Source organism: Budorcas taxicolor, chromosome 19 (genome assembly GCF_023091745.1).
Source record: "Budorcas taxicolor isolate Tak-1 chromosome 19, Takin1.1, whole genome shotgun sequence".
NCBI classification, from domain to species: Eukaryota; Metazoa; Chordata; class Mammalia; order Artiodactyla; family Bovidae; genus Budorcas; species Budorcas taxicolor.
This window is the reverse complement of record NC_068928.1, coordinates 55,512,122-55,537,687: the sequence shown is the minus strand read 5'-3', so window position 1 is coordinate 55,537,687 and position 25,566 is coordinate 55,512,122. Positions and strand designations below refer to the sequence as shown.

General features: G+C 43.6%; 1 protein-coding gene across 1 annotated transcript in view; it reads right to left on the bottom strand.

Annotated features, from left to right (window-relative positions):
• Window positions 1–23,737, bottom strand: part of GRB2 (growth factor receptor bound protein 2) — a 64,458-nt gene extending 40,721 nt beyond the window's left edge. Inside the window, exons 1-2 of the mRNA XM_052657353.1 lie at window positions 23,546–23,737; window positions 14,969–15,184 (exon numbers count right to left, since the gene is read on the bottom strand). Coding sequence (XP_052513313.1) covers window positions 14,969–15,046 — 78 coding nt within the window. The 5' untranslated portion in view covers window positions 15,047–15,184; window positions 23,546–23,737. The remainder of the gene's footprint in view (window positions 1–14,968; window positions 15,185–23,545) is intronic.
• Between the last annotated feature and the right edge of the window lie 1,829 nt (window positions 23,738–25,566).

Here is a 25,566-nt window from a genome sequence, read left to right as displayed (position 1 = left end):
TGGCAAAGCTTGACAAACAAGAAGAAATTCTTCCCCCAACCTACCTCACTTTTAGCAGCAAAGTAAACTCAAGAGAACATCAGATAAGACCAGCTGCCTCTTCCTGCAGTCCAGCCCCTGCAGAGCGGTTCTCTATGGACCCTAAGGCTGGGAATTGTATAAACTATGTAAATTAGAACTATGTAAATTTACATAAAACTATGTAAATTAGAACAAATCATCAGGGTTACTTAAAGAAAAAAAGAATTCAACAGAGAAAGCAAAGGTTTGCAATCTCCTTCTATATAGCAACATCTTATGAACCATCTGCTGAAATAAAATGCCATCATGACTATAGATGGAATAAATGTCCAAAAATAAAAATTGGTGGAAATCGGGAATGTTTTTTGGACAGTAACAAAAGTAAAACTGGCTAAACAGTCTTTAGATCACATGCATAGTAAAAGTGTAATTACACCTTAGAGAGACACAAAGGAATAGTAGCTAAGAAGCATAACTCAGGTGGTGGCAAAGTAAGGGAATAACAAATTACAGCAGAAATTCCAGAGTTCCTATTTCTGGTTTATGTCATCTAAATAAATGCAGAAACAGCTGAGGCAACATAAGAACCCAGTCTGACCTCCGACAGGGCAATACTGGGTAATAAAGACAACATCCAACTATGGACTCAATTTACACTGAGAGGGATGGACCTGGTGTGGGTTTCAACGCTTCTTCTGTTCCAACAAACAAAATGACCATGTTGCGGGACGCTCTGCAAGACAGGGACACACAGGAACTTGATTCCCTACGCCAAGGGCCAGCACACAGTGGCACCTCTTCTGAGGCACCTGAGGGAAAGAAAAGCGTCGAGAAAGACTTCTGGAACTCAGGCAGGCTTGCTGTAAGTCACAAGAGAAGGATGGGAGGTGACCAAGGTTACACTGGACAAAAGGAATGGCAGGTCTGAAGACCACAAAGTGTGAAATAGCTCAGTGTTCAGGGAAACGATGCACCTCGTTTTTGAAAACTGACCAAATACTGTTTAAACATAATTACAATGGTTCATCATCCCATTATTTGACATTTCTGGCAAGTTATGTTCACTAATGAAACACTGTAGAGCTTTTAGGGTAAGGATAGTTAATTGTGCAAAATGTCAATGTAATTTAACACAAAGAAACAAAATGACTACAGTAAGAGTAAGATTTTGCCCAAGATATTTATGTAAAACAGAGTTCTGAAAAGAAAACACGATAATTATGGTTTTGCTGAATTCAGAGAAACGCTGCCTCTGCGCTCTGGATGGGCCTCAGATGCTGCAGTCTGCACATTCAGCTCGAGACCACATTACACGTCCAATGACACAAGGAACTCAAATTAGAAGAGGCAGCACTGGACTCCACAACACACTGTGTGTCACCCCAGTGGAGCCATTCGACGAGCACGCTTCAGACTCCACGGGATGACTACAGGTCCCTAGTATCTGCCTCTGTCTGCATGGCTGGTGGTAGAAAAGGCTCAGCGCTATGGAGAAAAGGGTCTGGGAAGTCAAAGGGCCACAAGGAAAGGAAGAGAAATCCTGCCCCAGTTCCACTGTCGGTCCACAGCAGCCACCTCCTCTCCCTCCCCCGGCCTGATTCTGCCCAAGGGCCCCATCTCCAAAGACCAGGGTCACCATCAATGGCTTGCACCGAGAGGGAAGATATGATTCCCGGCATTTCCAACTGACACCCAAAATACTCTGAACACAAAAACACCGTTATTTGGTGGTGACATTCTACAGCAGGGCTGTCCAAAGAGGCTTCTTACAATGACATAAATGTCCTACAGCTGCACTGTCCAATATAGCAGCCATTAGCCAGACACAGCTAGTAGGACCTTGAAACACAGCCAGTGCAAGTGAAGAAGTGAATACTTTACCTAATTTCAACAGTCATATAAGGCTACTGGCTACAGTATGGAAGAATGTGGTCAATATCCAGCATCATCAGTTCAGATGGAAGCCAAATACTTGAATGGTCCAACCTTAAAAATGTCAATAAGCGTTACATGAGCAATAACATCTTCCACAAAAACAACAATTTATGAGCTTTTAGGAAACAATTCTTAAGTACAGACTATCAAAAAATCAAAAGGTCATATTAAACTTTGAGCGTTTGTGTTTTAATCTATGTTCGGCCAACACAGCCAAGATAAGCCTAAGGAGACACAACTCAACAATGTAGCATCCTGGATGGAATCCTGGAACAGGAAAAAGGACGCTAGGAAACATGAAGGAAGCCTGAGTTATAACAACACGTCCTGAACGCCCCTGGTGACCCAGTGGTAAAGACTCTGCCTGCCAGTGCAGGGGACACAGGTCTGCGCCCTGGCCCGGGAAGATGTCACAGGCCGCGGGGCCGCAACTGCTGAGCCCGCACGCCACAGCGACTGAAGTCCAGGTGCCTAGAGCCTGTGGTCCGAAACAAAAGAAGCCCCTACCAGGAAGGCCTGCTTGCCGCAGCTACAGACGCCCATGCGCAGCAATGAAGGCCCAGTGCAGGCATAAAAATGCTTAAAATGGTGGCTCAGTATTGGTTCACTAGTGAGTGGTTAACAAATATACTACACCAATGTAAGACGTTAGTGAGAAACTGGGTGTGAGATATAGGGGATCTTACGTGCTCTCTTTGCAAGTTTTTCGGTAAATCTAAAATGTTCTAAAATAAACTTGCTTTAAAAAAAAAAATCTATGTTAAAAAAAACCCCTAGGTTCATAAAGGGAACTCTGCTCATTATTACGTAACAACTTAAATGGGAAAAGATCTTTTAAAAGGATACATGTGTCACTGCTGTGCACTGGAAACTACCACAACATTGTCACTCAACTATGCTGTTCAGTCGCCCAGTCGTGTCCAACTCTCTACGACCCCGTGACTGCAGCACATCAGGCCTCCCTGTCCCTCACCATCTCCCGAACTTTGCCCATGTTCATTCGTGTCCACTGCGTCGGTGATGCCATACAGCCATCTCATCCTCTGACGCCTCTTCTTCTGCCCTTAATTCTTCCCAGCAGTTAACTATATTCCAATACAAAAAAGTAAAAAACAAAAACAAAACCCGGGAAACTACGCTCAGTAAAGACGCTGTTGCAGTTTCAGTTTTATCTTAATGAGAGAATCCTGTCAAGGGACCCTGGCTAAGAGCGCAAGTAGCACTGACATTTTATTCTACCCTTCCTGTAAACAGAACACTGAACTTTGGGGCTCCCTTTCTTATATCTGATAAACAACTGAGTACATGTTTAGCTCAGTAAATGTTTTCAAGTCTATGAAGAGGAATCTTGAAGTTCTTTATTTACTTGAGCAATTTTCTTTCAAAGGCTTCATGAAAAGGTATTCAATTTTCCACTTCTCTGACCACAGATTTTTTAAACTTTAGAAACTAACATCTAGATAGCAGATTTCAGGTGTATACCATGCTGGACTATAAACTTGTTAAATATAATTCACATTCATATGGTGTTGGAGAAAATAAAATGTTTAATCCTTTCCATTTCTGAAGTTACCAAAATACTAGTGTAAAGTTCACGCTATTTTAAATAGCTGGAAAGTTCCACTTTAAAGTAATCCCCCTTAAAAACATTACTCAGCATGTTCTAAATACAATTGTGTAACAGAAACCTATTTCATAAATATTTCCTTAAAAAGTGGGGTGGTGGTGTCATGGACATAAAATTGAGATTGATGGTTACAAAACATGAAGTGTCATAATTACTGGGAAGCTCTGTGCATGGGCCATGTTGTTATCAGAATGTCTACTTTTATAACTGTCAAATACACTGAAAGGCAACTGACCTTTCAAGTTTACATGTTCTAGGACAATTCCAACAACTCTTCCGAGTTTGACAGTAAGCTCTGTTAATGTTAGAAACAAAGGCCTCAGTACGTCAGACATACCTGGATGGACAGAGCAGTTACGAGTATTTCTAAATTAGCTCAGAAAACTTTTCAATACACCTGTCTTACCAAGTCTGTTTTCATTCAGAACACTGTGCATACCTCTAGCATAGCTCTCAAAATTGAATTATTAAATACATCTATATCTCAAACCCTTTGCACTAAGCACTGTACCCTTAGCCTAGGAAAAACTCAGTTTGTTCATGTAACTCACCAGGACACCGGGGTAAGCAGTCTTAATGTACTGCTGACAAGAGACGTATTAATGCCACAGGTGTTAGTTTCTGCAAAAATCCACCAGTCAATAATGTGTTAAGAATTCATCAAAATTCTACAACTATCATGACACATACTCAAGGAAAAAAAACCGACTAGACCTAAGAGACATCCAGAGAACACTCAAACCAACAGCACACAGCAGAACCTTCTCCAGGACAGACCACATGCCAGGCCATAAAACAAGCCTCAATAAATGTAGAAGAACTTTAATCAGCATGCTCTGTAAGCCTAATGGAATTAAACTAGAAATCAGCAGCAAAAGGAATTCTGGGAAATTCACAAATATGTGGAAATTAAACAACACACTCCTAAATAACCAATAGGTCAAAGAAAAAAAACAACAAATTGGAAAATATTTTGAGATTAATGAAAACAAAAACCACCGCACACCCAGATTTATGGGAAGCAACTAAAGCAGCATTTAGAGGGAAATTTAAGGCTATACTCTTAAGTATTTATAAATATTTACATTAAAGGAAAAAGTGTCCCATAGTTCACTTCAAATTGAGGTTGCTATTCTTCTATTTATAAAAGTCAACCCCCTCCCTAAAGCAGGTAATCAATCATTTTCATCAGGTTATCGGAGAATATGCAAATGAGAAGTCTGCTTCGTCTGCGAGACCTTTAATATCTAATAAGAAAGAAGAGTGAGAGAAAGAACATGCAGAAAGCTTACACTTTTGACACACAATACCAACACACTAATAGCTATGTTTGAAAATAACTTCTATAGTCTTTAAGGGCAACAACTGTTCAGGTATGTGTATGTACATCAGCTGCTCCAAGAAGGCAGACAGAGGGCACCTGAACACAAAGAGAATGACTTTCCGAGTCAAACGCTAGTTCCTTCTCAGTCAGCAACCTACATTTGTCGTTCAGTGGCTCAGTCGTGTCTGACTCTGTGTGACCCCATGGACTGGAGCATGCCAGGTTTCCCTGTCCTTCACTATTTCCCAGAGTTTGCTCAAACCCATGTCCACTGAGTCAGTGACACCACCCAACCATCATCTCGTCCTCTGTCGTCCCCTTCTCCTCTCCTCCTGCCCTCAATCTTTCCCAGCATCAGGGTCTTTTCCAGTGAGTCGGCTCTTTGCAGCAGGTGGCCGAAGTATTGGAGACTTTATTGGTCTCCAGGAAAAGACTTGCAGGGCTACAAGTTTCCACTTCTAGCACTAAGTGAGGCCATTAGCCACAGGTTCATTTGGATATCAGATGCAGACAATGTTAGCACAGCTTCTGGGAAAATTAACACCAATTTCAGGTTCAAGATCTACTCTGACTCAGCTAAAACAATGTGACTCTGAGAAAGTCTTAATCATTATTATCTTCTCTGATAGGCTGGCAAAGAAACCTTTCGAGCTACTGCTTTTTTCTAAAGAGGTTCAGTACATTTAAACAGAAACCCCATCCTTCCTTCCAAAGACGAAGCACCTGCTTTCTTTCATTATTACAATTTTGCATGTGGATTCACTGTGCTTCTCATCATACCCAGAAAGTATAGTGAAAGCACCTATGGCTATATTCGCTAAATGCTTTTCTTTTCCTGAAGGTTACAGAAAAGCAGAACAGTTATTTTCTATGGGAGGAATGCCTGCCTGCCTTTTACATCTGCTAACAAGTACAACATATGTTTATTTAATTTCAAAAAGTTATCTGGCTGACAGGAGGGATTATGTTCCTTTATACTTTTCTATTAAACTACTTTGATAAACATTTAAAAAGCATGAAATACAGACATCTGATTTTTTTGAGCACACTACAGATAATTAAAACCCACTAATAACTGCAAATCCTTATTTTTTCTCTTAATTTTACTTTTCAAAGCTAAACATTTTTATAGATGTTGATAAATAAAATGTGAACTTGATTAAAGCTCAATGCAGACAGCAGACAAGGAAGGAGACATGGATAATTAAACCTCTGAAAAACTACAATTTGGCTGCATTACTAATCTCAGTCCAGTTTGGAGACAGACTGAAATCAAAATTACATAAGTAAGAAAGCACATTACATTAGTTTTGTATCAGGTGCAGGGAAAAGATAAGCGAGATTTAACTAGAAATCTGGGCAGCAATACCAGTTTTAGGGCCAATCTCAGTTTTTCATAAGGAAAAGGGCAGAGCAGGCTTTTAGCTTATTGCTGTACATTCTCTATTTTACATCTAGTCATTCTATGGAGTAGACCTAGATAATGTGGAGATCCTTGCATGCCTGCACCAAAAAGAACTGAAACAAATTTAGTCTATGAAGCTGTCCACTGTGATTTCTTTGTCCTTCGAAGAAAGCAAAAGAGACTCTAAAACGTTTGTTGACTTATACACTGACATCTGGAAGACTACTGTAGTGTTTTTGTTTTTCTTACGGTTTTTCTGATTATGAAACTAATATATGCTTATAAAAATATCCATTATAGAAAAGCATGCTATAGAAAGCAACAGTTCTCAGTCATCCCAACAATCAGAGAAAACATGACAGCTTTTTTTTTCCTTTGTATTGCAGTACGTGTAAGAGCGTGAGGATGTTTCAATAAGTCTCTCTACTTTTTTCTCCAAAGCTCTCAGCAGAGCCTCCTGGCTCTAAAGCTAAACATTTGCAGCATCAACTCAACAAAGCCTGGTTTGTCTGTCTTCCCATCTTTTTCCAAACATGAGTGAGGATGGATGATCTATCTCCCTCTAGAAGGGATTCATTTAGCCAGAGAAGTAAAACTGAATTAAAACTACATCTATGAATACACATTAAATTTCTCAGCTATCAAAATTACTTGTTTATATGACACAGCTATAAAAAAGCCAATTAATCACCTGAAAGGACAGTATGAAATAAAACATGCTTCAGAAAAACTGTATGCTGCTGTGAGGTGTCTTAGATGCTGAAGAAGGATTCAATCACTTCACAGATCTGGTTCCACAGTCTCATAAAACACTGTCAAACTGTGAAATAATGTTCTATTGTTAAAGGAGGACAGAGAAGGAAGCCAACACTAGCTGCACCATTATTGTGTATTCTAAGATTACAGGCCATTCTCATTTACCATGATCTCAAGTAGGTAATCTGTTCAGTCCTTTAGGACAATAGAGCATCAGACATAACCAAAAGCCTCCTCTGAGATTATGCACTAAATTTTTAATAGAAACAAGAATCCAGCAATAGGAAAATATCTACGTCAATTATAGAATATTAACTTTACAAATATCTAAAAATACTAAACCATTAAAAATAATTAGTAAAACAAATATGAGAATGGTAATATATGTTGGATTTTAAGTCTGCTACAATTCTAGCACCACAAAAGTGTCTGTGCAATGATAGAGCCCCGAAGAGACCTGTAAGAGCAAAAATGCTGCAGTGAGGAGTTTATGGAGGCCTTTGAATTTCCTATTTTTTTCTATTAACATTTGTTAAAATAACTTTAAATGTTAAGAAAAATGGAAAAACTGATAATAAAATGAAAATATATTCTTCTTCCTCTAGCAATCCATTTCAAACCATACACATTCGTCCAGGAAAGCAAAAGACCTATGAAATAATGACACGAAGAAGACACGCAATGATCAATATTCTGACTGAAAACACACTGCTCTCTTGTTCTCTGTGAAGTTTACAGTTTCAAGGTCCAAAATACATTTCTTCTCACTTAAAAAAAAACTGATGCTTTCTGTAGTTTTCAAAAGCAAAGTATTACAAAAGTCTTTGCCATTTTGCTAAATGTAGATTTTAAAGCTCCGCTGTTAAAGAAAAAACAAATTAGTTAAAAATCAAAGCCATTGTTAGCATGAAAAAAACACTATTTAACCACTAATAATTATTACCTGTTTCAATAAAAAATATTAGGACAGAAAATGTAAGCGCTACTGCTAGAAATGAGACCAAAGCAGGCTCTAAGCTTTCCTACATGATAAAGAAGGAAACGTACCAGGCATTGTTTATAGCATCCTTAAGATTTCAAAACGCTGTCTGAGGGGAAAATATACCTCTCCCAGATACTGAGACCATAGAGAACATTCTCCCACAAGTCCTGCCTGGGGACGTCTATAATAACCAAAGACTCCAGGCTCCTCTGTCCATGGGATTCTCTGAGCAAGAATACTGGAGTGGGTAGCCATTCCCTTCTCCAGGGGATCTTCCCAACCCAGGGATTGAACCCACGTCCCCTGCATTGCAAGGGAGATTCTTTACTATTTGAGCCACCAGGGAAGGCCTAATAATGAAGGACACCTTATATAAAATATAAGGAGTTTTTCCCAAGGCTGTTTCATCTATCATTTCTAATACTAGCCAAAAGCATAATCCCAAAGCTCCACTCAGCCCAAGAAATACACAACAGCGAGGTCCCCAACAGGACGCTGGGCTAAATACCCACCTCTCTGCTTTCCGGTTTAACCCTAAGAGAGAAGAACAAAGGAGCTACTGTCTTTCACACACCCTCCACCAGTATCACGCTTTCAGCTCAGCTCCGGGACAGGGGACACAGTTCCGAGTCTGAGGTAATTTTAGGACAAGCACCTGGCCAGTTATGTGCATCAAGTCATGTGACTTAAGTTACCTGAGCCAGCGGCTGAAGACACCCTCTTGCCTCTTGTGTGTCTGAGAAACAATACAATTAACGGCAGGGAGCACAACTATCTGCTTAATGCAAGTCACTGCCCTAAGCACACTAATGTATTAGGTCTTGAATCCTCACTGTGACTGTAGGAAGGCAGATGCCACTGTTCCCATTCTGAGGACGGTAGAACCAAAGCAGAGCTTCCCAAGACCCCACGGCGGGACCTGCCAGCGGCAGCGTCGGGGTCTGCAGGGGAGTCAGGCCTGGAGCAGGTCACCACTGCAGGTGTCTCTCGTTCCACACCCACCAGGAGGCAGGAGAGAGGACACACCTGCCAAAGAGACCAGCGCTGTCCTCAGAAAAGGCATTGCGCTTTTCCAGTTGCTCAGTTGTGCCTATCTCTGCAACTCCATGGGCTGTAACCCAACAGGCTCCTTGGTCCATGGGATTTTCCAGGCAAGAATACAGGAGTGGCTTGCCATTTCCTCCCCCAGGGGATCAAACGCACATCTTCCACAGAGCAGGCAGATTCTTTATACCACTGAGCCACCTGGGAAGCCCACTTTACAGGCACCATAATCAGTTCTTGTAAGGTTTTTTCCCCCAATAGGTAATTCTATGGATTCGAAGATGCCTTTGTTTACATCTTTTAATATCTCTGAAGTGCATCTTAAAAATGATCCTATTTCATAATTTAACTGCAGAAATTTCTTTTCTAGGTGGTATACAGATTCACTGAAATAAATATCCTTACATCTACAATTTTTAAAAATATGTGTGTGAATTTTCTTAAGACTGAATTCTTAAAAGCAGAATTGCTGGGTCATTTTATGGTCTAACCTGTATCACCAAGCCACTGTTGAGAAAAACCAACTGTGTTCACACAAACCTCTACTGGCGGGAGGCGACAAACCCATATCCTCACACCCTCGCCAAGAGAGGGTGGGCCAGTGTTCATCAGCTCTTCTCACCGGACAGGCGAAATGCCCGTTTCCCCACCTCATTTCCTTTATTATTACCCTCAGCTTACTTTAGGTAGGATGTCTAATATGTCACTACGCACAGACAGTGCCATGAGACGGCTGTCCGTGCCTCCCAGGTGAGCAATTCAGGACTACCGATAAGTTTCCATTTCTGGTTTACTCACACCTGATGGTTAACAGGGGCATTAATGTACTGCAGGGGAAGTACTGTAGCCAGCTGAAGATCAATCCCCAGCTCTGCCTCTTACCTGAGCCCATTAGTTAACTTCTGCACCCATGAGATGGCACTAATAATGCCAACCTTTCGATGCCCCAAATCAGAACTCACATGTAACTCTGAGGCACACATTAAATGCCCCATCAACAGTAGCCATTCAATGATGACTCAACTATAATGGCTCATGTGGTCAGAACTGAAGACCCCAAAGGAACAGTGTGTTTCCTTAGACACTTCTTTCTCCAAACAGCGATGACTGGTCTTCAGCCAGTTCCCCCACCTTCCCGGGCCCCAGTTCCCTTGAAAAGGAACACTGCACAGGAACTGAAAGTTCATCCTTAGCACCTTTTTAGAAATAGTCCATTCAGATGGCAGAGGGCGAAATACATACAATGAAAGGCAAACTGTTGTAAGAGAATGCAAACTGCCCTCCTTCTTAAGGGTTAAACGCAACATTTTCAGTTTAGTTAACAAGACTGGTAACAATTCTTATCAATAGGCAAAGAAATACTTCAAAAACGATATCAATATGCTCATTTTGAAACACTGAAGGAAAAAACCCTACCCTATCTTCTTATTTTTTAGGTATGATGTTCAAACACCTGAAATGAGACTTGTGCACTGAAATTCAGGACTTACGAGCTGTTGTGAAAACTCTAACTAATCAAACCCTAGCTCATGTTCCTGGTTCTCAGGAGCATACTCAATGGACATTCTTTTCTCAGTTACACAGGAAATGTATTCAAATGCCCCCACCACCACCCTTGACAGGCAGAAATCCCATTATATTTCCTTTAACTCAAAGCACCCCTGTCCTTCACTCCTAGTCTCCAATACCTGTGCAGGCCCATATCTCACAGCCTGATAACTGTGACCAGGGAGGCTGGGACTCCAGGCTCCCCTCCTAGAAATCATTAGATTTACACAGAGAATACTTTCATCATCAGCTAATAACCTTCAGAGGCTTAAGGACAAGATCAAACTCTTACTGAGTTTTCCTTGCTTGGCTCCAATTCTATCTTATTTTCCATTCTGTCACAGATTATCATCTTATTCTAACATTCCTGTCTGAAACACAATAAGCCCAGTCCCGCTCCCCCTCCCCCTGCTCAACACAAGGACCAGTGCAAGTCACGCCTCCTGCACGCAGCTCTCTCCGACTTGAGCCCTTACCAATCTCTTTCCCTCTAAGTTATACTGGCAGTTAAAGTGTGTGACCCAACTTCAGCATTCTCTCAAATACCAGTTCAGCACTAACAGCTGTGCCACGTTAACCTCCACGGCCACCATTTCCTCACCTGTAAAATACGGATGTCTCTTCCAGTTCTGAAGATCCTCTAATTTTACACACTCTTGCACAGTTTCACATATTTACCTCATTTCTCTTATTTTAGAGTTCCTGAAGGGACAAAGTACATCTATTTTCCCCCCAACTCTCAAGGCCACTTACCCCAGAATGTGGCTCATGGAGATGCTATGTAAGCGTGAAACAGGGCCACCAGCACTGAACGAGTTTTAAAGCCACCAAGACCGAGTTTTGAAGCAGTTTAGGAACCTGGAAAGGAGGTTCGTGCCAGACAAAGATCATGAGATGATCTACTGCTGGTATTCTTCAAGAGTCAAAGGTCTGTCTCTAGAAAATAAGGATCCAGCTCAAGAATGCAATGAGCCCAGGTTTGAGAGCTCAAAACAGTCTCTTAATTCCTAGCTGAAGTAGAGGTACAAAAAAGCCACTAGAAGGCAGATGCAACTTCAGATAAGCTCAGCATTCTGTGTATTCTAGGGCAGAGGATTCAGGGCCCCAGTGGAGAACCCCTGGGGCTATCTCAAGGCTGCCCTTCAATGGGGGTGAAATTTAGGTTCCTTTCAGCCTTGCAGGACGGGGGAGCCTGGTGGGCTGCCGTCTATGGGGTCGCACAGAGTCGGACACGACTGAAGCGACTCAGCAGCAGCAGCAGCCGTGTAAGACCTGAAACTGCAGAAGCAGAGCAGTTCCCTTCATTCGCTATGTCCCAGTGCCCTCCCTGGCCCGCCTCAAAAAAAAGACAGCTTTTTTTCAGAGGGAAATTAACAAAGGCAGATATACTGAAGCCTTACTTAAGGGTTCCAAAAAGCCGTTTTAACTTGTTCTCTTTTCTCAGGGCAGTACAAATCGATACACAGATAGAAATTAACGAAGTGGTGTGCTGGAGGACAGGCATCAACACCCACCAAAAGTTAACCAGGAACTCTAGCCAGAGGCAGAGGGCCAAGCCCCTTTCTATTTCATTATCTTCAAATAAAATGTATTCAACGCCCATGTGTATGTATCCCTCTTATCAACAAAGAGAAAATATATGCTTATTTCAATCGAGGGAATCTGGTCAATGCTTTCCAGCCACTTCTAACCATAATTTAGCTCACAACTAACAACCTAAAGAGTTAGCAAAACAAATCACAGCCACCCAAATGAAGCCAGTTATTCTTTAATAATCAAAAGAAAAAAAAATTATTTTTTAAATAATAGCATTTAAGACAAAGCACTTCTCTTCACTCAGGTGTTTCACAGAATTATGAGACAAAGGGCAACTACTGTATCGTCACTCTTTTTTTTTTGGAGTAAAGCCACAAGATTACTAACAAACAGCTAACGGCTACCATTCAAAAGCAATAATGGCATTATGACTTCATATGCCAGTTATCTGCCAAACTGGAAAGAACCAAACATATGTATTTTCTCTTTCCCCAGACACTCTGAAAGTAAATGTGAGCACTCTGATTCACTTTCTCCTCCATCATAAAAATTTCATAAAAAATTTACAGTATCAAACTCATTGTGGGATGGGAAAGGATATTACACTTGTTCAAGAAGTTTGAACAAGTGTCACTGGACAGCAAAGAGAGCAAACCAATCAATGCTAAAGGAAATCAACCCTGAATATTCACTAGAAGGACTGATGCAGAAGCTGCAATACTTTGGCCACCTGATGTGAAGAGCTGACTGACTGGAAAAGACCCTGATGCTGGGAAAGACTGAAGGCAAGAGGCGGAGGAGGCAACAGAGGACGATATGGTTAGATGGCATCACCAACTCAATGCATATGAGTTTGCGCAAATACCCCAGGAAATACTGAAGACAAGGAAGCCTGGCGTGCTGCAGTCCATGGGGTCGCAAAGAGTCAGACACAACTTTAATGACTAAACAACAAGAAGTTTACTGATTTAAGGTGATCAAGACTCACTTCAGTGGTAGTACCAACAGGGAAAGTTCTCACCTAAAAATTCTCTAAAACAGACCTCAAGCTCACAGTTTTGTTTTGATCTGTTGCTTCAGTGCTAAATGTGCAGCTGGATAGACTTAAAGGAAAAACATGAACTTCCAGGTGCAAGTTTCAAGTTTCTAGGGTAAGCTTAACAAAAACCTCCAATTTGTATTTAAGTAAACAAACAAAAACCCGAAGCTTAACCCCCTCAAAGCATTTTTGCACAAGTGACAAATGTGGCTACTTGACTTCTTTTCTTCCTCTTTGAAGAGCCAATCTTATTATGGTATCAGGAGAAGGCTATCTGCTGAAAATAGTAATCACCTAAGAAAACATCAATTTCCTCTGTACCTCAATGATAGAATAATTTAGGGTCTAAGTTTGGTGATTTCTACCTAAAGAAACAGAAACAGACGACGTATAGTATTTCACTCAGCTGGTTTTGTCTGCTTTCTGACAATTTCGTGCTTACTTTGAGAATACTGTCAAAAAGCTTGGCATCGCAAAAACAGCTGAAGAGAACACACGCAGTCTCCTTCTCCTTACAGGGCTCTTCATCACCTTCTATGAAGCACAGCCTGCATTTCTAACATGAGGGAAGCCACCGTGCAGGTAGCTTAGGAGCAGGACTCTGCGCCTCCGGTAGCCAGAGCAGGACTCTCCTCAGGCCCACAAAACTCAAAAACAAGCCACAAGCCCTCTGATAAAGAATCATACTTCTGTATTCCCACTTTCTTCTTTATAAAATGATAATAATTTCATTCAAGAGTAATAAGCAACTGGTTGGCAAATTCCAACCATCTGACTGAGGGTCAGTGGAAAAAAGTCAAAACTGAAGACACAGTGAAGACTCAAACATTAAACTTTAGGTTTTTCCCAGGGTTGATGCACTATTCGATAACACCCACCCGTGTAAAAATGAATTACGTATCCAAAAGGGCAAGCTGCCATCATGCTACCCTAATTAACACGTGCCAAGTGGAAGGCGAATCTCAGGTAAATAGTGCGGCTCAAAATGAGCTGCAAACTGTAAAGAAGCTTATTTTTAAATTGTCAGCAGGTTTCTTTCGTGCAACTAAGTGTCTTAATATGGGGGTAATTGCTCAAGTTTCTTTCAAGAAAATCGATTTCTGTTGTACAATAGCAAGTTGAACCTTGTTATTTAGAACGCCATTGGCTGTTTCACAAAGAATAAGAATACACTGAGGTTCTTGAATAAGTTTTGCCATGTACTTCTAACCCTCTCTAAAGTAGGGTAAATTAATTTCTAACCTACTAGAATCACATTCCAGAATGCAAAAATCTTTTGACTACGTAAAATAAGACTGTTGCTGTTAAGTCGCTTCAGTCATATCCGACTCTGTGCGACCCCATAGATGGCTGCCCACCAGGCTTCCCCGTCCCTGGGATTCTCTAGGCAAGAATACTGGAGTGGGTTGCCATTTCCTTCTCCAAAAATAAGACTAATTGAGTGCTTTTCACAAATCCTTCTTAAAAAAAAAAAAAAAAAACTCTACATGAACTACCAATATTAACAAGCAAATATGAATACTTAGGCATTCACACAAAGGCAGTTAAGGACCATACATCACCCCAACCACCTGAAGTCATATTTGATATTCCACCAGGTATCTAGCTTTCCAAATCACCCAGGATGGTAAATGTTAAAGTGGGCAATGAAACAAGGACAAGCACAGCTTCTTTGTGTGTTATCAGGGCAAAAGAAGGCAGGTGAGCACACGGAGAGGCCGTCTCACCGCCAGCTGGGCATAAGTACTTACCTTGAGGATGTCCCCCCTTTTGAAGCTCAGCTCGTCGTCTGCGGTGGCTTTGAAGTCATATTTGGCGATGGCTTCCATTCTGAGCGGGGCTCAGGGCTCAGCAGCCTGGAGCAGGGGGGAAGGGAGTCTTCCCTGCTGAAGCGACCCAGCGCTCTGGGCTCAGCCTCGCCTCTCTTCGGGGACTGGCTCCCGCACGCCGGGACACACAATGCCACCCTGAATCAGGAGAGCGCAGATTGAGAGAAGTGGCCCGATCGAAGGCAGCCCCGCCCTGCCCGTCGGCCTGCCGTCCCAGCCCCCACGCCCCCTGGCTCGGTCGGGCTCAGCCCTCCGCCCTCCCTTCCAGGCAGGAGCCCCGAGCTCCTTCTTCCTCTTTTCAGCCTCAGCCCCCAGGCGACTGACAGGCCTGCCGGCCAATGGCGGCGGCGGCTCGGGCCTTTCCCGATCACACTTCCTCTTCCCTCCCGCTGGGTGTGCTCGGTGTGCAGGAACCGGCTGGAGTCCCGGTGGTCTCCGCCTTTCCTCCCTCGACCCTCTGCTGCTCTCCAGGCACGAAATGCAGTCCACCGGAAGAAAGGCCTGCCCCAGGGGATGGCCCCCTAACTCTTCTCAGTGATACAGGCCCCTTCCCTCCTTTCTCCTACCAACCGATCCGGTTTTTTGAAAAAGCTGGGTCCCCTTCTCCACAGTCAAAAGGCAGCAACGTGGGTTTGGTCCCGGGCTGCTTTAACTGTTTTCTGAAACGAAACCTCCGTCTCCCCTAGAAAGTGGGAGCATGACCGTGCGAACTATTTTATTCAGTTGGCTGCTCTGCACTCGCGATCCGTGATGGGCAAGCTCAGGTGACCAGAGAAAGGAGATAGAGCTCAGAATCTCTGGTGGGCGGAGACGGACTCCTGCACAGGGCTCCCCTACCAAGACCCCCAAGACTTCAGGGGCCCCAACAGCCCTTGAAACAGCCGTCCAAGGCTCAGCATTCCAGAAGCAGCCTGACTCATTCCTAACTAGCCTAAGGAGCACAGTTAAGTCCTGATCTACACTTGAAAGCAATCCCTTTTTCAGAATCTGAGCTGCCAGATAGCTTGCCTAGGAAATGGTGCCAAAAGGCCAAACAGAAGCCTCTCACAGTTACCCTGAGAACAGCTGCTTTCCTCAGAGCCAGAGGAGTACTAAACTGATCCAAACAGCATCTTGCAGGCAAAGACGCTGTAATGACCCTTGGGTCATGTACCAGGTGATGGGGAAGGAACCTGGGCAGTACAATCACCACAGAGGAGTGAAGAGTTTGGAGCCCTGAATTTGAAACACAACCTTGGCCTTTGCACAACTAAGGGAAAATGAAGCCCCGTTCTTGTTTGGCCAGTCACTGTTTTCATACAGGCTAAATAAAAGCAGAAAACAACAATGACCCTGGCAGAATGAGGACAGATTATTTATAGTGACACCCTTTGGTGGATAATTACTATCTAGCAGAGGACTCATTTGAGGGGCAGGAGTGATTATCATTCTTTTGTTCTAAAGTTAACAATTGGGGCATTAATCAAGCATAGCTGCAAAAAGACTGAGGCATAAACCAGCTGGGAATATTAAGATTACAGGGAAATGAGTGTTACCAAGGAGGAGAGACTCACCAGGCAACAAAAGTCCTTCAGTCGAATTCTGAAGGCCAAACATTCCATGGCAGGTAAACTAATAAACTAAACTCATGTTTATTCAGTCAGGCCATACCTAGGATATATTATGCTGTGCTGGCTCTAAGACAGGAAAGCAAAGAAAGAGTCCCAGCAAATATATGTATAAAAAAATGAACACTAGTCTCAGAGTATTTGTGTGTCCTTAAACACCCTTTACTTACACTCACCATAGTTACTTTTTAATGAAATGAATCCATATACGTAATTTTTAAAGTCAGGGTAAATAAAAGGCTTATTAAAAAGAACAGTTCCCTACCCAACACCCACAAGCAAGGACCCTCAATTTTGGTTATAGTTTCTCTTTAAGTTTACTATTTCTAAATAATATGCTTCTGCTGCTGTTTCTTAGTTTATTCTAGCCATCACCTGTCACCTAAAAGACAAGGACTCAGCTGTTTCACCCCTGCCAATTTCACCTTGCCCCATCCCTATAGCTTCCCAGGTGGTTCAGTGGTAAAGAATTTGTGCTGAGCAGGAGACGTGGGTTCCATCCCTGGGTCAGGAGGATCCCCTTGAGTAGGAAATGGCAACCCACTCCAATAGTTCTTGCCTAGAGAATCCCACAGACAGAGAAGCCTGGTGGGCTTCAGTCCTGCTGCTGCTGCTGCTGCTGCTGCTGCTGCTGCTAAGTCACTTCAGTCGTGTCCGACTCCGTGCGACCCCATAGACGGCAGCAAAGATTCAGACACGATTGAGCGAAAACAGCCCATCCCTATAATGCCACACATTTTGGTTTAAGCAGCTGGCAACCTACTCCAGTATTCTTGCCTGGAGAATCCCATGGACAGAGGAGCCTGGCAAGCTACAGTCCACAGGGTGGCAAAGAGTCAGACACGACTGAGCAACTAACACTTTTTCATACTATTACATTAGGAAATATAGTTCACTGGTGATTTAAATAACCTATGATAACCAGTCTTCCTTTCTGGTACAATCTTTCAGTTTTCCCGGCAGTAACAACTTTCTCCTTTTTCTGCCTACTTTTCAGAGTATACATTTTAAAAAAATTTTTTTTACAGCTTCTCCAAAAAAATCTCTGCTACACGCCTATCAACATTTTCCATACCCTTTTCCCTACCCTGACCTGATCCTTTATTTTCACTTGTCTCCAGGTCTGACTGTTGGGACAGGTCAAAAAAAATTAAAGAGTTTCATTTTTGAAAAACAGTAATCAGACAAAAACCCAAAGCACTGTGGCTCTAAAGGTACTATGCGTCACGGGGTATAAACTTCGTCATTCAGGATTCCAGACAACTGCAGTGTGACCAGACAGCCAGACCCTAGAAATCAAGACGGTTTTCAACATTTGCTTTCCTGATACTCAACTTTCTACCTTAGGTTTTCTGTAGAAAGCTTAAACAGACTAACACTCATGAAAACTGTGTTTCAAGCAATAATTGCTTTGTAAGATACAGCTGAATAGAAATGAAACCAATCAGTAGCTCTGTAGCTGTGCCAAATAAAAATTAGTGTCTCACACAGTAAACGAGAGGAGGTCAGCCTGTTAGGCTAGCCACAGAAAAGAACCCAGGCTAAAGAAATTCAAAAGGGTGTGTTTCACTAAAGACAGAAACAAATTCTACCACGTACGCCACACTAATTACTTAAAAAGAAATCAATCTAAAAGTACACACAATGTATAATGATTTTAAGAGTGTATGTTGCTGTTGATTCCCCAGGAAAATGGACTGGGAGTACACTAAAGCCTGATGAGAGTGTGTCTGAACTGTAACCAGCCCACACCCTACAGCCCATCTCAAGCAATGTTAAAACGGCGGTGAGTGCAGCTGGAGTTGTTCATTTAAAGCAATGTGCACCGCATCCTAAAAGGCAGTCTCCTAAAGGTATTTGTGGGCTTCCCAAGTGGTACAGCGGTAAAGAATTTACCTGCTGATGGAAGAGACTCAGATTCGATCCCTAGGTCAGAAGATCCCCTGGAGACGACGGCAGTCCATTTCAGTTTTCTTACCTGGGGAAAACTCAAGGACAGAGGAGCCAGGCAAGCTACAGTCCCTCCGGTTGCAAAAAGTCAGACATGAGTGAGCACACACAGGCACACAAAGGTATTCGTAGGATTTTATTTTCTCTATGCAACTCTCTCCTTCCCAAAATTCATAGAAAATAAAATACAGGGCACTGGACCAACATAGCTTAGTGTTATGCCTGCATCGGCAGGCTGACCCGGGTTCAAGTACTGACCCTGATGCATATCAGCCGTAATTTTGAATAAGCCTTTTAAACAAGCCTCAGTTTTCTCTTCTGTAAAAATGGAGATAATATCACCTACTGATTTAGTAAGCATTAAATTAGATAATATAGATAATATACATACATGAAGCGCTTTGGATAGAGACTGACATTCAGTTCAGTTGCTCAGTCATGTCCGACTCTCTGCGACCCCATGGACTCCAGCACACCAGGTTTCCCTGTCCATCACCAACTCCCGGAGCTGACATCTCCATAGAGACTGACAGTAAGTCACTCAAAAATAAGTTAAAATGGACTCTACTTAAAATGGACATCTACTTAGCAGATGTTTATCTTCATTATTAAAATGGCAAATTAGGGCCTTCATAGCCATGGCCCAGGTTCAAACCCTGGTCAGGGAACTGTTCTCTCCCAAGCTGTATAGCATAGCCAAAACAAACAAAAAACACCCCATCCCCAAAACCCCAGCAAATTAAACAATGAGATTTCTTTCACCTACTAATTGTCAACTTTTAAAAGATTTATCCAGTCTCTGCAATACTATTCTCAGACTCTTTATCCAATGTTTATTAACATTTTAAAGAATTACTATATATCTAACAATATGCTTGGAACTGGATTACAATTATTAAAACCGTTACAGTCCACACTCTAGCAGGGAATTAATTCAGTTTTTTTGGAGAGTAATTTTATAGCATTTATTGATAATTTTAAGACATCTATCCATCCCTGAACAAGCAATATCACGTTCCAGATTTATCTCACTGAAACAGTGACACAAATACCATGTGCAAAATACATATAACCCTGATCAATATCCATGAAGCTAACTAAGAAATACCTTTCTATATAAGCACCAAGACATATGCTCATGTCTTTAAAGAACTGCAGAAAAATTAGTTATTCCATTTCTATAAAACAATTATATCAGTGTGTTATTTAAACATTTTAAAGGTTAACAATGACTATCTCTGGAAGTAAGACAGAGATATTTTTGTGAGACAGAATATTTTACTTGCTGTACCACATGCCTCAACTGTACTTTCACTGTTTTCACCATAAGCATGTATTGCTGTTGTAGTTAGAAAGAACAAAACCCAAAACCTTCCTGATGCTCTGGAGTTAGACCAGGATTTAGTTATCACTTTACCACTTATTAACTGGGTGGGCAACACTGGAGAAATAACTCACGTTCTCTAATTCCTAGTGTCCCTCAGCTGGAAAATAAAGAAAATCACAGCACCTACACCTTATAAAGTCATTTTGCTAATTAAAAAACCTGTAAAGGCTGAGTCCCTGCTGTAAAGCGCTAAGAGGTATTAACCAGCATCACTAGTCCCTCTTCAACATCCCACATGCTCTCAGTAAATCTAGAGTTCCAACTACACACAGACTCAGGAGAACGCTCTGGTAGGCAAATTAACAGTCCCATTAAATATAGGTTTCCATGGTGGCTCAGTGGTAAAGAATCAGCCTACAACACAGGAGACACAATGCAGGAGATGTGGGTTCGATCTCTGAGTCGAGAAGATCCCCTGGAGGAGGAAACGGCAACCCACTCCAGTATTCGTGCCTGGGAAATCCCACTGACAGAGGAGCCTGGTGGGCTACAGTCTATGGTGTCACAAAAAAGTCGGATGTAATTAAGCACACTGACCAGTAAATATAAACTTCAACAGCTCCAAATCCAAGTCCTGAAAGTGAAAGTCACTCAGTCATGTCTGACTCTTTGAGAGCCCATGGACTATAGTCTATGGAATGCTCCAGGCCAGAATACTGGAGTGGGTAGCCTTTCCCTTCTCCAGGGGATTGTCCCCCCTACCCAGGAATCAAACAGGGATCTCCTGCATTGCAGGTGGATTCTTTACCAGCTGAACCAGCAGGGAATCCCAAGAATACAGGAGTGGGTAGCCTATCCCTTCTCCAGCGGATCCTCCCAATCCAGGAATCGAACTGGGGCTTCCTGCATTGCAGGCAGATTCTTTACCAGCTGAGCCACCAGGGAAGCCCCAAATCCAAGTCCTAACAATGCACAAATATTCCCACATGTAAAACTGATCACATCTGTAGTCACTTATTCTGTTAGGCTTTTAATTGTTTACTGTCTACATAAAGTGTAATTTTAAGTTGAGAAATTTAAAGTCACACTGCAGTCTCACGAATTTACAGATGCATCCTGTAACAACAATTTTGGCCCTTGGTCCAGTTACATCAGAATCAGCCCATTCAGAGACTGCTTCACTGTGAGGCACCTTCTGGAGTTCTGCAATGTAGTGTGACCTTAGCCCCGGAACCTAATTTTAAACAAGATTCACAGGTAATGTTTTCTGTTTTGGCCTCACCACGCCACATGAGATCTTAGTTCCCCCACCAGGGATGGAACCCTCGCCCCCCTGCAGCAGAAGTTCAGAATCTTAACCACTGGACCACAAGGGAAGTCCCACAGGTAACTCTTATGCATGCTACATTAAAACAAAACAAAACAAGGCTGTACTGTAAGGGCTTCTCCACCAGATTTCAAACTTTGTATCTCAGACCGTGCACTACCATGTCTTTGCACAGAGTGAAAACATATTCACTTGGCACAACTGGGAAAAAGCCAACTTTGACAAACAGAACCAAAGACTCTCAGTGGAATTCAAGATTGCCAGAAAGTTCTTCTGAATTAAGGAAGTAACTATTAGTTTCTCTCAGGATGGACAAGATGGGTCTCTACTCCGTATTACTTCATTTCTCCAAAATCTACTACTCTTCTAAGTAACAACTAGAGCTGTTGCTGTACAACATGCAACATGATAACAGGAATCATGCAGAAAAATCTCTAACCGTAGTATTTAAAACCTAGCAGTCCCTCAAATCTGTATACACTGGCTGAGTAAGTAAACTGCCTCAAGCATTTCAGTGCCTGCTTTTAGTATCAAAGAAAGTTGATTACAAGAATTAACCTTTTTTAATTTGGGGATTCAGAAAATTCTCAACAAAAGAAGGAGTAACAGAACAAACAAAGTTATTTCTTTCTGCAAAAACAACAACAACAAAGAAGGCTGATTATAACAGATGCAGGAAAAGACGCCTGGTCTCAGAAGCCTGGTAAGGAACAGATTAGCACTATTACCACCAACAGGCTTTTACTTAATTCATCAATGGTCTAAATAAGTTTTATTTCCTTAAATGTATCAGGCTATCTTAATTCTACTGTAATACAGGGCTATCGCCGGTTTTCCCTTTGAACATTCATCACCCCCACTATAAGCCAATATAAGCCCCAAAGTGACCCAATCTCCTTCACTAACAGAGACATAGGAAGAGAAGCGTGAACAGGCAGAAAACCGTGACCTAAACACGAAGAAAACAAATAAAACACAGAAGCACAATCAAGCTACACTTAGGGCCTAGTGGCAGTATTGATTACTTATGGCTGAATTCAATCCTTCGCACCTCCCAGTTCCCAGGGGGGAGAACTTAAGTCTCGCACGGCTCTCTAGCAACCCTTCTGGCTGGCTGCAGGAACACAGTGAACGCTCAAAACTAAAGGATAAAGCAAGAAAGAGGGCATCTTCCCGGGAGAGACACGGGATCTTTAAATGAGGGAGAAAACAAATTATGCCAAAGACCGAAACCTCAAAAAACTGTACCAGAGAGGGGACAATAAGGAGGAAAGGGAAGTAGATAAGAAAAAAACGGGGGGGAGGGGGCAAGTGACTTGCATTATACAAGTAAGCATTTAGTGTCCGCAGTGGAAAGAGAGAAATAGAACGAGACAACTGGGTAGCAGGGAAGCGAAAGAGGCACTAGAAAGCCAAGGAGACTAACGCTAATTTCTCTCACATGTCTTTCTCGCTTTTTCCGAGAATCAACAGTACCCAAAGACAGACTTCGAGGGCACCTGGGCTCCCCTGCAAATTATACTGTTACTGTACGTGAAGCCAACCTTGACTTAACTCCCTAAATAAGCTGTAACTCACAGGGCTTACCATCAGATACACGGAGAGCGCTGCAAAATGAAAAACACCAGGGATTCCCTCCCATCTCCCCTCGAAGCATTCCAGTGAACTGCTGCTTATTTTTCTTGACAAATGTTTTTTTTCAAAGAGTAGTCCCCCACAAAAAAACAAAACGCGACAGAAACAAAGCCACTTCGACTAGCTCCGGTAGCAAACGTCCTCGCTCACAGGATTTAATAGGAGTGGTGGGTTTTCTCCCAAAATTCGGCCCCCAAACACCCGGAGATGGTGACGTGGTGGCCGAGCAGGTTGAAGAAGCATCAATTACCACATTCGCAACCGCCGCGAACCCCCCGCCTCCCGGTGCCGAGTCAGACTGACTCACGGAATGAGCGCCCGGTGCTCTGGGGCTTCTTCTCCCCGGGCCCCTGCGGCGCAAAACCCTCACGGAAAAGGCGTGAAATTCAATTAGGAACCCACCCACCCCGTCCTCCTGCGCCGCGGTCTGGGGCTCTGTCCAGGGTCAGGGGAGGAACGGTGCCCAGGAAGGAAGCGCCCCAAAAGGGGAAACGTGGAGCTCCGAGCCCGGGGGTTCCACTCTCCCGACCTCCAGGCCCAGCAGCCCCCGGTTCGCCAGGCCCGGGCCACCCCTCCACCCCGGGCCAACTCCCGCTACCGAAGCGGGGAGGACGGGGCACCGAGGCAGCGGCGCCGCCACCGGCCGCGCTCACCGTGGCGCAGCTGCTCGGCTTCTGGCCCGGCCGGCCCCTCTTCAGCGGTGCGAGCGGCTGCCGACGCCGCTGCGGCTCCCAGAGGGCAGCGCCTGTCCCCGCCGCCGTTACCGCCACAGTCCTCCCCGTCGTCGCCGCCGCCGCCGCCGCCGCCGCCGTCCGGTAGCTGAAGCAGCACAGCCGCCTAGCTTCCGCTCCTCCTCGGGGTCCCGCGAGAACTTGCGCGCGCGGCCCCGCCCCGCCCCACCCCCGCGAGACTTCCCCCGGCGGAAAAGGCCCAGAGCGCAAGCGCCCCACCCCCGCCAGGCCCCCGCAGGTAGACCGGCGACGGGCCGGGGCGCAGGCGCCGGGCCGCCCCGCAGCAGGTGGCACCGGCCGGGCTCCACCCACCCCGGTCTTTGTAACCCTTTCGGTGCCAGAGCGGGTAAATTAGCGCTCACTCGGAGAAATGATTCTCCTCCACGTCCTGATCGCTTCCTTTCCCCTTCCACCAAACCGAGGCAATTTGGCTGGGGTTGAGGGGCGGGGGGGAGGTGAGGAGGAAGGAATCTCCAGCGTGAAGCACTCCAAATAGAGGACCAGGTCTTGAAATATTTGAGAATTTGGTCCAAACAGATTCTCCAGTATGCTTGGGCTTCGCTGCTGGCTCAGCTGGTAAAGGCTCCGCCCGGAATGCAGGAGACCAGGGTTCGATCCCTGGGTTGGGAAGATCTCCTGGAGAAGGGAAAAAGCTACTCACTCCAGTATTCTGGCCTGGAGAATTCCATGGAAGATTCGGACACGACTGAGCGACTTTCACTTCACATCAAACTCTGCAGTATGAGATGAATTAACCTGTTCGTTCATCCGTTGAATCAAGTGCTTAATATAGGCTAAGCCCAGTGCTAACTATAGAAGGTACAACAATGAACAGAAATGGGGTCACAAAGATTCGGACACGACTGAGCGACTTTCACTTCACATCAAACTCTGCAGTATGAGATGAATTAACCTATTCGTTCATCTGATGAATCAAGTGCTTGATACAGGCTAAGCACAGTGCTAACTATAGAATGTACAACAATGAACAGAAATCCTCGCCCTCAAGGAATTCAGGATCTAGAGGCGTGGAAGAAAAAGAAACAGAAACAAATAATACCACAAATACTGTTAGAATTATTTGGAGTAACGCTGAGGAAGCTAAAAAGATGGAAGAGAGGGGTTGCTACTTTGCCCATCTCAGAAAAGCCTTCCCAGAGAAGGTGATGACTGAGCCGGGTCTTGCAGGATGTGTAGGAGTTCGCCAGAGAAGCCAAGGTAAGGGCATTCCAGGCAAAGGGACCAGCATGCACATACAAAGGAGCGGAGGCGTGAGAGTCGTGTTCCCTGCAATGCTAACGAGTTCAGTTCATAACCGGGGAGTGGCAGAAGATCAGGCTTGGAGGAGTAACTCTTATTTTTCAGTTCCAAAAGCTCCTTGCAGTTAAAGGAGAGAACAGAGCATCCAATGGTAATGTGCTTCCTGGAAGCCAAAAAAATAGCTAGAGGTGAGAATAACCTAAAGTCTGATCCTATAGAGAAAACAAGCCCACTAAAACGATGAGAATCAATTGTTCTTTTACTCAGTATTTGTTGAGCATCAGCTGCATGCCAGGCACCATGCAGGGTGATAGACGAACCTGACAAAGCCTCTGCTTTCAGCAGTTTGTCTTCTAGAAGACAGTTGCCTAGTCTGCAAGGCAAAACAGTTGGTCCTGAGGGCCACTGAACTACATACACGACTGCAGAGGAGGGAGCCAGTTACTTGGTGCTCTGGTAGTCAGGGAGGACTTGGTGTTTGAATTGCAACATGAAAGCAAGGAGGAAAGAGTGATGAAATCAGCCAATATTTCAGATTGACCAGAGTTTAGGATTTAGGGGGAGGATAATTTGGAAAACTCAGCAGTGGCCACAGGACTGGAAAAGGTCAGTTTTCATTCCAATCCCAAAGAAAGGCAATGCCAAAGAATGCTCAAACTACTGCACAATTGCACTCATCTCAC